The sequence below is a fragment of the Panicum virgatum genome, chromosome 9K, assembly GCF_016808335.1.
Source record: "Panicum virgatum strain AP13 chromosome 9K, P.virgatum_v5, whole genome shotgun sequence".
NCBI lineage: Eukaryota > Viridiplantae > Streptophyta > Magnoliopsida > Poales > Poaceae > Panicum > Panicum virgatum.
This window is the reverse complement of record NC_053144.1, coordinates 37164884-37177194: the sequence shown is the minus strand read 5'-3', so window position 1 is coordinate 37177194 and position 12311 is coordinate 37164884. Positions and strand designations below refer to the sequence as shown.

The 12311-nt window shown below is 41.9% G+C and overlaps 1 protein-coding gene across 1 annotated transcript; it reads right to left on the bottom strand.

The window, feature by feature from the left end:
* Positions 1 to 1374: 1374 nt before the first annotated feature.
* Positions 1375 to 10744, bottom strand: LOC120651309 (chloride conductance regulatory protein ICln-like). The gene is made up of 6 exons (XM_039928775.1): positions 10389 to 10744; positions 3542 to 3659; positions 2798 to 2857; positions 2518 to 2577; positions 2356 to 2432; positions 1375 to 1715 (listed from the first exon to the last, which is right to left on the bottom strand). Exons 1-6 carry the CDS (start codon positions 10665 to 10667, stop codon positions 1638 to 1640), a joined length of 672 nt encoding a protein of 223 aa, XP_039784709.1. The 5' UTR covers positions 10668 to 10744; the 3' UTR covers positions 1375 to 1637.
* Between the last annotated feature and the right edge of the window lie 1567 nt (positions 10745 to 12311).

Sequence of the window (12311 nt, the reverse complement as noted above, 5' to 3'; positions counted from 1 at the left end):
GTCCTATTGTTCTGGGTTTCGGCAAGAGAACGACGGCGAGAACGGTCAAACGCTGGGCTCGGTCCAACACAAAGGGCAGTTAAAATACGGCCCAGCGATAGCTAATATGCTTTCTCTCTTATTTTCTCCCTCGCATCTCTCCATCCCTCTCTTGCATATCTTTCTTTTTGAATCAAGATTATCCATAAAAATATTTTATCTTCCTTGTACGAGTTTCATTTTGAATACTAATTGTGTCGTTGTGTTCTACGTGAAGACATGAACAAAACTAGATCACCTTGCATATATTTTGAATATGTTTTACATGGATAGCAACTTAGTGTAGATTTGAGCTTCGATATATTAAAAATTTGCTATGATATACATATATAGGTTGTTACCCGTATAATAGATTCTGCTTTTGTGGAACCTTTTGTTTTACATCCTGTGTGTAAGTAAGTTGATACTCCCAGCTAACAACTTATATATGTATATTGTAGTCACTACTTCAATAATATTACATCCAAATTTACACATTTGCTACTAATGTATAAGATAATATATAAATTGTCATAACATTAAAAGTTTTCACACATGTAAAATAATTGCTACAAAAATAAAATCTATTATACACATGATTTACCGCATGTATAAGAAATGAGTATCCGCAAACAAAATCAATCATACACTCATACATATAAATTGACACAAAACAAAAATTTACACATATAAATTTTCACTACAGTAAACCGGTATACACATAAGTTACTACAGAAAAAATCAAGTCGTCAAAACATATGCAAGTGGAGTTTAATTTTGTACGTCTGGTAGCACAGTACACAGCATGTGATCGGTTCACAAAACAAAGGTAATATGAAGAAGATAAAATATTTTTTATAAACAAGCTTAATGCTAAAAAGGAGCGACATGGGAGAGAGATAGAGATAGCAGACCACGTGTAGGGAGAGAGATAGCCACGTGTAGGGATCGGGGAGGGCGCAGGAGATAGAATGAGACAGGATGGCGAGCCATCACTTTTGGAACATGACTTAGTTGTTCTTTTGCGATTAGAAGAGAAGAGACTGAGGATGAGAGAGGTCGCGCGATCGCTTTAACCCGCGACCAGTCGCGAGTTATCTTGGTCCCTCTATGTATCATCCGCCAAGTTCAAGTGAACTGAGAATATTCAGCTGGTAGATATTTTGTGACGAAATCTACCCATGTGAGTTTTATTATTGGCTTTTGTTTATTTCCACCCCCAATAAAAAACTAACCACAATTTTCACAAACAATGACACGAAACAATCTTGCGCATCCCATTTCACGTCAACCATTGTACTTCTAACATCGTCAGTGTTACTAGATGATCATGCATGTACTGCGGAACACCACACGTACAACAAACAAGAGTAGCTCTTTCATCTCCGTTATATCTTCTTGAGAAAATGTTTCTTGACCAGTAGCACGACCCTTTCACAAAGGGGAACATATCAGGTGCAAACTAAGGGTTAAAGTTTGCACGGTTTGCACGGAAGGGTTGGTTTGCACATAAAAATGTTCCCTTTCACAAATATGTTGCATGCCATGCTGCATCAGGGAAAAAGGTGATGTACAATGAACCAATTACATGATTCCCTTGAGAGGAAATAAGATGATTTCTAGTGCCCGTTTCTGTTGCTCTCCTCGTCTGCTTCCTCTGCATCCTGAAAACGTTGGTCTTGTATCTGGAGCTGCACCTATAATCATTTGTTTTAAAGAACGTGTCAAATAGGGTAATAAAAAAAAGGATCTGGATTTAATGGGTCAAGGAGTGTGAATTTGTAGGCTGTGTTTCAATTTCAAAAGTTAACTGACATTCAAGATAATAATTCATGGATGACATTCCTTCACATGCTTCATGGCAATGGCAGTAAATATGACTTGCAAATGGATTGACAGCACCTAAATAACATGATATGCTCTGGTTGAATTAACAAATCCTCCAAGGTACTGGATTTTGGTTATAGGATCGTGATTTGAGTTAAATGGTCACACAACTTTCTATACCATGTCACAGCTAAATTGTTCTCCAGTTCTGCCACAGTAACACCAAGCTGTATAAGGTAGCAGAAGATGCAAAGGCTAAAGAAACATTAAACAAATTAAAAGCTAGAGAAGGTATAAGAACACAGAGGTCACAAAGAGGAAGATAAGGACTAGTCAACGCTGCCACATCAAAAAAGAAATCACAAGTCAGTCTAAACAGAAGTGTTGTCTCATAAAAGAAAAGACTAAACAAAATCGCTATCTCCACCGAATGAAGAATATATTGCATGTTAAAGCTGATCATGAAAAGGAGGAATGGAAAGTGTGACAGTATTTAAAAACAATACTTACCTCAACTACAGCATGAGTAATGTCGTGGTCATCAGTTTGACCTATTGGGTTGACATCTGAAAACTCTGCATCACTTCCTGAATGCAAGAAAAAAAAATACATAAATGTTATGCTCAAGATTTGGCAGAAAACCTGCAGCAGAAATGCAGGAAGAATGCTTACCATCTGTCATATCTTCATCACCTTCATCACCATGAACCCAGCCATTCTCCTCGTCACTCTCTGACAATTGAAAAAACAAATCAAAAGAGCGCATTTTCAAAGAGGCAAAGCTAGATGGAAATATATGGTAGCACACATATTTATAACTTTACGATTACTAGCTGTTTAAAGTGGTTAAAATTAGCTGATTACTAGTGTGAACTTTTCTAGGATCATCAATGAACATAGAGTCACCTATTACCAAAGGTATACAAATTATGAGCTTATGGCAATAACATACCAGCATTAGGATCAGGGTTCAACTCAGCACAATGGGAGAATGCTTCAAAGAGTCCGTCCACTGAAAAGTATGTCAAGGATCCAAGACATATAGACAACATAGAATAATCACGAAATTGTACAGGTCATTTTAATGATATAGGTGCCACAATGAATAATCATTCCGGTGGAAATGCAAATGAATATCTGCCCCAATGACCATAGTAGTTCGCATGGTCAAACTGGCACTGACAAAAGGTGCCTTAATGCTCATCCAATACAAAGATACAAGTACACTGATAATTTATACATGGCATTTTACTGAGTACTTGGAACCACTCTTGGTATGCATCAATAGGGAAAATTAATATGACCTTCCTACATTAGGCAAATATGTTCATTCCTCAGACTGTTGACGCCAAACAATATATATTTATAAATGAATCATACAAACATGATTGAACCAAATTCATTACCATTGCAGGACAGAATTCCTGTCAAGTTGAACAAAGCATTTACAGCACAACTACAAATGTAACCTAATTAAGTATTCTTTAAAAAGGTAAAGTACAAGCACTATCCATTACTGTGACAACAATGCACAAAAACTTGCGTGAATAATACTTAAATGAAAATGAATACATGTATTTCTCAGCCAAAAAAAATGCAGCAACTATGAAACCCAATATAAGAGCATCAGGCATAAACGACATTGTCCTAAAAGAAACAAACACCTTAAGTAGACTATCTAACACAAAAAGGATACGTTGACCAGGATCCGATGGTATGATGCGCATCTCAGTTACTTTTGAGAGCTCTATTTCTCCATTTACTTCAGAATCTGATTCATCAGACTCATCATCGGAACCAGCTTCTGTCTCAATCTGCATAGTCCAAGACAAAATGTTAGTACAAGAACAAGATGCAAATTATCTCCAGTGTATCAGAGACTGTAAATTGATTCACAGGATATGCAGATTAGTGATGCTTGATGGGGATACAACAACAGAGCCCCTCATCCCAGAAGTTGGGTAGATCAGGGGCGAAGCCACAAAAATTGGTCGCCGGGGTCAGCAAATATAGAAGCATGTAGCGAATGAAATGTTGTCTTATTAAAGTCACTAAAATTACTCATTTAGAATGCAGACAGATTAAGGGAAAATTTTAAGACTATGTTGTTGTTGTTGTTGACCTTTACTAACATGTTCCACTGCAGAAGGTATGTGACTCCGGTGCGCATAGTGGGCCTGCATGCCTGCCATATTTGTTTGCATGCATCCCTTGTAGCCAGCATCGCCAACAAGTTTGCTGGCATGTGTGAGATTGGAAAACCAAAATGAAGGGATAATTACACAGCAATTCATTAGTGTGGATAGAGGAGTGTTGTTTGGGAAACCTATTTCAATGGGTCTTTTGGACTGAACACAGGCAAACTAACCTCAGCTCAAAAATAGTAGTAGGACAAAATTTGAATGCTAAAGCTAGCTATGTTCTGAGACGGAGTATTAAACCACTTGACATACTTAAATTATAAAGTACATACGAAATAAGCATAACCACAAAATATCAATACTAGTTTCTTGCTACGTTCTGCCTAGAAGGATAATATAAAAGTCAGCATGCCCTCATAACTGAAGAGACCCAAACCTGAGAAGGATTGTTCAGGTAAGAAACCAGGTGTGCACTCTCACTAGTGGATGGACAATTGTGATTCTTGAACTGTCATAAAATTTAACAGAAAAAAATGAATTGTGATTTTGGGTGGTTTAGGTTGAGGTGCTGAGCAAGTGTCTTGCCGCCTGCATGCAGATGTGATGAGGATGAGGAAGGGGGGAGCAGCGGCTTGAGGAGTGGTCAGAACTCAGAAACTTATCGGCCTGTGTTGATGTGTGGGCTGCTGGTCGGGCATTTCTCTTTTTTCTAGAGGATCCAGGTGAGGTGTGGTAGGCTCATTGGCTGGCTGTGTTAAAAATGGGCACGAGCTCTCTCCTTTCTCTGATTCTATTTGGGCTATGACAAATTGGAAAACAAAAGAGTGAGCTTCTGACAATTGGATTGGCCAGGGTCAACATTGGTTTTCCCAACAGGGTCAAAGCTGCAATGAGAAAGGATGCACCTGGACTTAGCCAGAAGTTGCTGGGCCGGCTGACCCCAAAGGCAAGCTGTAGCTTCGCCGATTCGCCACTGGGCAGGCTAGAGATGAATCCAGCAAGAGCCACTCACAGATTCTTGTGGGTTTCTTATCTCTAGCCAAAGTTCGGCTAGGCGGCGACTACTCGCGACTAGTCGCTAGGCGAAGCCCGTCGCCGCGACTAGGGGCATAGTCGCGCATCGCGGCACTAGGCGGCGAGTAGGCGGCGCTAGGCGGCGATTAGTCGCGCTAGGCGGCCGCGGACGCGGCGCGTAGGCACGCGAGCGCGAGGGCGGCCAATTTTGGCCCGCCAAATCGGAGCGCGGGAGGAATTCCCGCGCAGCCAAGCCCGCGCGCGGCCACGAGACCCAGGCGCGGGAGGATTAGGAGGGAGCGCAGCGCCATTCGCTCGTCCCCGCGCAAGATTTGGTTGTCCCCGCCGTCGATCCTCCTCCTGCCCGCCGGTTCTGCTCCTCCCGCTGGTCCTGCTCCTCCTCTGCTCGTCCCCGACTCGCGCGCCGCCAGTCCTGCTCGTTGTCGACTCGCCGCCGCCGATCCTGCTCCTCCTCTGCTCCTCCCCTGCTCGTCCCCGACTCGCACACCGCCGGTCCTGCTCGTCATCGACTCGCCGCCGCCGGTCCTTCTCCTCCTCTGCTCCTCCCCTACTCGTCCCCGACTCGCGCACCGCCGGTCTTGCTCGTCGTTGACTCGTCGCCGCCGTCCTGCTCGTCCTCGACTGGAACTCCTCCCCGCCGGACACCCCAAGTACCCAAGGTGAGCTCCCTTCCCTCCCATGCTCCTCTCCCCTCCCATGCCAGCAGCTCCTCCCCTGCTCATCTCCCCTGTATGACTGAATCTGCATGTGTTTGTTCAGTGAAGTCTTTTGTTTACTGAATGAATCTACTGAATATTAGACTACTGCTGCTGTCATCATTAGTTAACAGATCAGATTTCCTACTGAATGTCTAATGTGCATGCTCTGTTCCCTGTTCTCTGTACTGCGGTTCATTGGTGAACTCTTGAATTTGAATGTAGGATGTCGACAGAACAAGGTGTTTCTGCACCAGATGCAACAGAAACTGAGGCAACTAATCTCCTGAAAAGGAACTCAGATGATGTTGGATGGGAATATGGTGTTCTTGTTGATGCTAGCAACAAGGGCAAGGTGAAGTGCAAGCTATGTGACAAGGAGATGAGAGGAGGGATTCATAGGTTGAAGGAACATTTGGCTCACGAAGGAAAGAATGTGAAGAAATGCACAGCAAGAACACCACAGGCTATGGAGGCTAAAGAGAAGTGCAAGAAGGCACTAGCTGATGCAAAAAGGAAGAGGGAGGAGAAGACTATTGTGAGCTAGAAATTAGAAAGGAAGTTCATGTATCTAGGGTTGGAACAGATTCAGATGAAGTCATCTGTGTTGGAAGTTCAGAGCCCCATAAATTAGGACCCATTGACAAATGGACACGTGCTATTGATCCTAAAGCTACCAAGTCTAATTCTTTGAAGCAACAGCAGCTTAACAAGGAACTTTGGAAAGAAAGAACCAATGAGGTGCATAAGTACATTGCAAGATGGGCCTATACACATGGTAAATTGCTAGTATACTATGCTGTTTTTATATTTCAAAGTTCATTTGATGTTGTTTTCCTGTACTGAACACTAATTATGCTTCTTTCAATGTTGTGTTGGCAGGAATTGCTTTCAATGCATGTGATAATGATGAGTTCAAGCAAATGTGTGAAGCAATTGGACAGTTTGATCCAAGACTTGTACCTCCAACTCAGGATGCACTGCGAGGGAAGTTGCTGGAAGAAGAATATGAAAGAACCAAGAGTTTGCTGCAGGAGCGTGAAGCCGAGAAGATGAAAAATGGGTGTTCTATTATGACTGATGCTTGGTCAGATAGAAAGAGGAGAAGCATAATGAATCTGTGCACCAATTGTGCTGATGGAACCTCCTTCATCAGCTCTAAGGAGATGTCACATGTCTCACATACCAATGAGGTCATCTTTGATCTTGTGGACAAAGCAATTGAAGAGATTGGTGTAGACAATGTGGTGCAAGTAGTGACTGACAATGCCTCTAACAATATGGGAGCAAAGAGGCTATTGGAAGAGAAGAGACCACACATATTTTGGACCTCTTGTGCAGCTCACACAATCAACCTTATGCTCCAAGGAATTGGCAACATGACTCGGTTCAAGAAAGTGGTTGACGAAGCAAAGGCATTTACCATATTTGTCTATGGCCACACAAGGACATTGGAGTGCTTGAGATACTTCACAGAGGGGAAAGAGGTAGTGAGGCTAGGAGTGACTAGGTTTGCTTCAAACTTTCTCACTTTGAGTAGCATCCAAGAGAAGAAGGACCAGTTACGGAAGATGGTGGTTCATAGTAGGTGTGACTCATTGAAGGATGTGAAATCAAAGAAAGGAAAAGAGGCAACAGCAACTATATTGAGTCCAAGCTTTTGGAAGGATGTGAAGCTAACATTGACTGTTTTTGAGCCATTGGTCAAAGTCCTCCGTTTGGTTGATGGGGATGTGAGGCCATCCATGGGTTTCCTTTAGGGTCAGTTGGATCCATGCCACTCCAATTTCTTGAAATTGGATCTCATGTTGAAAATCATGCCATTGAGTGGCATGATTTTCAACATGACACCCAATTTCACGGAGTTGTGGTGGCATAAATCGAATTTTCCCTTTCCTTTATGGAGAATTACTAAAGGCAAAGAGACAGATCAAAGAGGCCTTTGGAAATGTTGAGGCTCAGTTCAAGGATGCAAGAAGATGAATGGAAGACTTGATTCTTCATTGCATTTGACAGCCTATTTGCTGAATCCTCACTATAGCTATAGTGGCCCATCAATCTTTGATGGGCCCAAAATATCAGAAGGGTTCATAGCTTGTGTTGAGAAATTTTATTATCATGATGAAGACATGCAACATCAGGATGTGTACTACAGTGAAGATGAAATATGATCCGGACCATCTCCATCTAGTAGTGAAGCCTTTTGTGATGCCCTGGTCTTATGAACTGCAGCTGTGTCACTTTGTGTCTGTGTGTCTTCTTTTGTGATTTGTGAGACCTGAACTAAGAACTATGTGCTTGTGCTGTCCTTTATTTATAAATTGTGTTGTGCACTTGTATTACTGTCCTATCCACTTGTATTGTAATTACCAGCTGCTGATATGTGTGCTCATGGATGGGAGGCTGCTGAAATCATCCAGATAAGTCACAATTTAGTGCTTTCTATTTTTTTTGATGAACAGCTAGCTATCTATTGACTAATTTACTAACTACTAGATGTCAAAATGTGTTGCGGGAGCTAGGAACATGCAAGAGTAAGCCAGAGCCAGCTAGAAATCAGATATGTCTACTGGCCCTCTTTTTATACTTACCGTGACTCATATATATATATATATATAGTGTGTGTGTGTACACGCCTAGGCGCTAGGCAATGGGTCAGCGCCTAGATTCCGCCTAGCGCCTAGCTGAACTTTGTCTCTAGCCTACCCCAACTTGCTTGGGCTAAAAGGCTTTGTTCTAGTTGCATCGCCGTCAAATATTACTTATGTTTGACAGCGATGTTAATCATAATTTTTACATCAACATTACTGAATTTGTGTATAGAGAGAGCAGAGTCTTTATTTCAAAAAAATTGTCATGGTAGAGAGGCTGCACTAGTTTCTAACATGTAAAGAGTCATACAACATAAGGATGATAGATACAAATTTCACAAAGCTTTCTTAAATTAATTGTCCTTGCAAAAATTAGAACATGGACAGTATAAAAAAAATGTACAATTATAAAATGATATTGCATAGATTTGTATCTTGAACTGCCGATAGGAGCACAGCAAAATATTGTTTCCTTGTAGGTATGACAGGATTTAGAACAAACAATAATTGTCACAACAACTATACTAGATAATGGGGCATTGTAGAAAATACCAAGCATTTGTTTATGCTGTGAATAACCAAGGCCAATATGCCTAATCTACAAAATTAGATGCGGTTAAGATGAAAAATAGTTGCAAACAGCCACACTAATACATGAACAAAGGAAGATTGAATTTTGTATCTTTCTTATCAAATATAACTCCAAACAATATGCCTGGTCATACTTCTTAAACCATGCCAAAAGAATGAAATAACTAACAAACTCAGACATTTGACACAGATAGACAGTACCAGAAACCGGTAAGGACTAACCTTGATTGATAAAACCCCACTGTATTTGATAATAAGTTATAAAAGGAAACCCATAGCTAGAACTACTTGATTCCCTAGTCCCCAATATGGAAATCCTAATCTACAACAGAATCAGCACACAGAAGCAATATGGAAAATGTCCACTTGAATTATTTTCTAGCAGAAACCATCCATGCTACATGCATAGATCTATTCAAGATTATCATAAACATGATCAGGCTTAGAGAGTTTACTTTGAAAGAATCATCTCCAAATCATTTGTTGTATTTACTGCATGCTAAAATCAACTAACTCAATATGATAAAGAAACAAGGGGGAAAACACTCTGCATCACCCATTAACATATCATGCAAAATTATTTAAAATACCTACTTGCCGAATCACATAAGATAGGCCACAAAATAATTTAACATAGGCCAAATAAACAAACAATCTTAGCACAGCATTTGGATTATGAGTTACAAGTTCTGTAGCAAAGGTCATTCCTGACTGAAATTAACATTTACTATAATGGATAAGGAGATATACAGCTGATCATGTGCATATTACTATGAATGTATATCATATTGGGAAGAGTCATAACATTTTGGATAAGATAGCATTTAAAAAAACAAATCTTCTGCTTCATTAAAATAAGAAGGATAGCAACAGTTTACAGCATTTAAAAACTTCTTATGCAAGGGGCCTGAGCCAAAAGCTAGCACCGCAAAACGTTCCAAACTAAAACATATGAAGATAAACATTACTATCAGCCATACTGAACAACACCACCAAATAAGTACTGAAACAATTGCTCACCAATCAGTCATCAATCAACTGTAACTTCCAATAAGATGTTTCAATTAAGTATTAATGATCTCTGATCTAAAATAAGCTAGTGGATTAAGAGCATCACATGCAACACTTATCCCCACTCAGATGACTCCAATCTGCATGCTACCCACTAATTTCAATCAGTATTTTAAATCTCATCTTATAGTGTGAATATTACCTTACTTTACTTTTGCCGCCTTGAAACTATGCCTCCATATTTGCCTCAATTTATTTTAACCAGCCCATCTCTCTCATATGAGTCGTATGCGCAATAAACCCAACCGAACCTTGCATTCCCGTGGCAATGTGGCTGGTATCAAACTATCCATATATAAAATACTACCAAATCTACTGTCACTTTCTTCAATACAACGAATCTACCTTCCTTAACAGACATGAGCTCCAAACTAGCGCTCAAATCAGAAACCAACTAACAAGGAGGTCGAGAAATTAACCTGCGTGTAGATGCAGGGGGATGGGTACGCCTCGGGGTCGCGCGACACGGCGTGGAGCGAGACGGCGATGAAGTCCACGGCGTAGGCCATGCCACCCTCAACGACCCAAATCACTCTCCTGGTTGTTAGGAATAGGGTCCCGGGTGGCTCCGGCGCGCGGGAGCCGAGGGCGAGCGCAGCGGCGAGCTGGACGCGGACGAGCTCCTCCCCGGCGGCAGCATCGAGGCGGGGAGCGCCGTCGGCGGCGATATCGGCGAAGGGGTACAGGCCGAGCACCATGGATGTGAGAATCGAGCTAACGCCTAGCGGCGGTGGCAGAGCGAGCTCGGAGGGGAGAAGCAAGGGAAGCTAGGGTTTTGGGCTTGGGCCGTGTTTAGTTTCAACGCAAAAAAAATTGCGATGGAATCTATTTGGAGTACTAAATGAAGTCTATTTATAAAACTTTTTGCGCAGATGAGTTGTAATTTGCGAGACAAATTTAATGATGCTAATTAACTCATGATTAATCTATAATTAGCGGATGGTTACTATAGCACCACTGTTGCAAATCATGGATTAAGCAGGCTCATTAGATTCGTCTCGCGATTTACAGCCCATCCATGTAAAAAGTTTTGTAAATAGACTTCATTTAGTACTCCATACATGTGTTAAAATATTCGATGTGACTTTTTTTTTGCATTTACGGGTTTACGGGTAAACATCTAAACAGGTCCTTAGTTCGAGGGATGAAAACGGATAGGCGACAAAACAGTTCGTTTAGACCGGCTCCAAGAGAATACCAATTCTTCTAGCTATATTTGGAGTTTTTTCAACTCTGTAAAGGAAATAGAGAACTTACTTAGAGCAATTCTAACAGCTTAGGTATAATTCTAGTCAAATTTAGAGTTTTAGAAGCACTCTAAAAAAAATATAAAACTTCCTAAACATTGAGAAAATCAACCGACTCTCCAAATCAAACTCTATGTATCCAAAACGGGTCCACGTGTGGCAATGTTGCTTTTTTTTGCCGCTTCCTCCGACGCCTGCTGCGACCTGCCGTGCAGACGAGTGGGCGCTAGGGCCTTAGAGCTCGCCGCCTCCGATAACTCCAAGAGCCGGCATCAGCCCGGGGGGAGCTGGACCCCGACGGGCGACGCCACCATCTACTTGGGCGGCCACCTTCTCTGCCTCTCGTCACTTGCGGCCGCTGGCTTGGAATCATGGGCGACGCCAACGCTGATGAAGAGATGGGAATATGGGATTGGATGCTTGGCTGGTGTTTGCCTGATTCTTGCGGATTGCAACGTGTGTCATTCTTCATCAGCAACGCCAACAAGAATAAGGAGGAGGAGCTGTGCAGCGACGAGCTCATGATGGGGGCGGAGGAACGACGCCGCCGACTTGTCGGACGCCGGGGCCTTGGCCGTGTGAAAGTGTATCTAGGCCCCTATTTAGTTTTGGTGATTTTTGACAACCACAATTTGGGAATATGATGCTTTGAAGAAAATATATGCAGGAATAAAATGAAAGAATTAAGAAGAAGATGAAAGGAAGGTCCCCAATTTCAAAATTATTTATTATGGAATCTATCGAAGATTTAATTTAAATTTTTGGTTTGAAATTGAGTATAGATCCACCGTACTATCAAGGAGGACGCATTTGATTAATCTACGTTGTCAAAGTGCTTCATTTGGGATGACATTTACGTATGAGAGACACTTCTTCACTCATAATTCACTTGTGCACCTAACACTCTGCCCTGGGTCGGATGATCCGGCCCTAGGCCAGATGATCTAGCCCCTTCAGCCATTTTGGCTCTGGGCAAGTCCGGATGATCCGGCCCTACGCCGGATGATTCGGACCTGAAGAGTTGTGAGCGCCTGTTCTCCTCTGGACAAGTCCGGATGATCCGGCCTTTGCCCGGATGATCCGGACCTAAAACTT

What these genes read in the sequence shown, in the direction of transcription:
- LOC120651309 (XM_039928775.1), bottom strand. Translation starts at nt 10,667, where the DNA reads ATGGTGCTCGGCCTGTACCCCTTCGCCGATATCGCCGCCGACGGCGCT. An exon ending in TGATGAAGATATGACAGATG is followed by an intron (nt 2,433 to 2,517) that starts GTAAGCATTCTT and finishes TCTTGCATTCAG; the next exon opens with GAAGTGATGCAGAGTTTTCA. An exon ending in TTACTCATGCTGTAGTTGAG is followed by an intron (nt 1,716 to 2,355) that starts GTAAGTATTGTT and finishes AAATGATTATAG; the next exon opens with GTGCAGCTCCAGATACAAGA.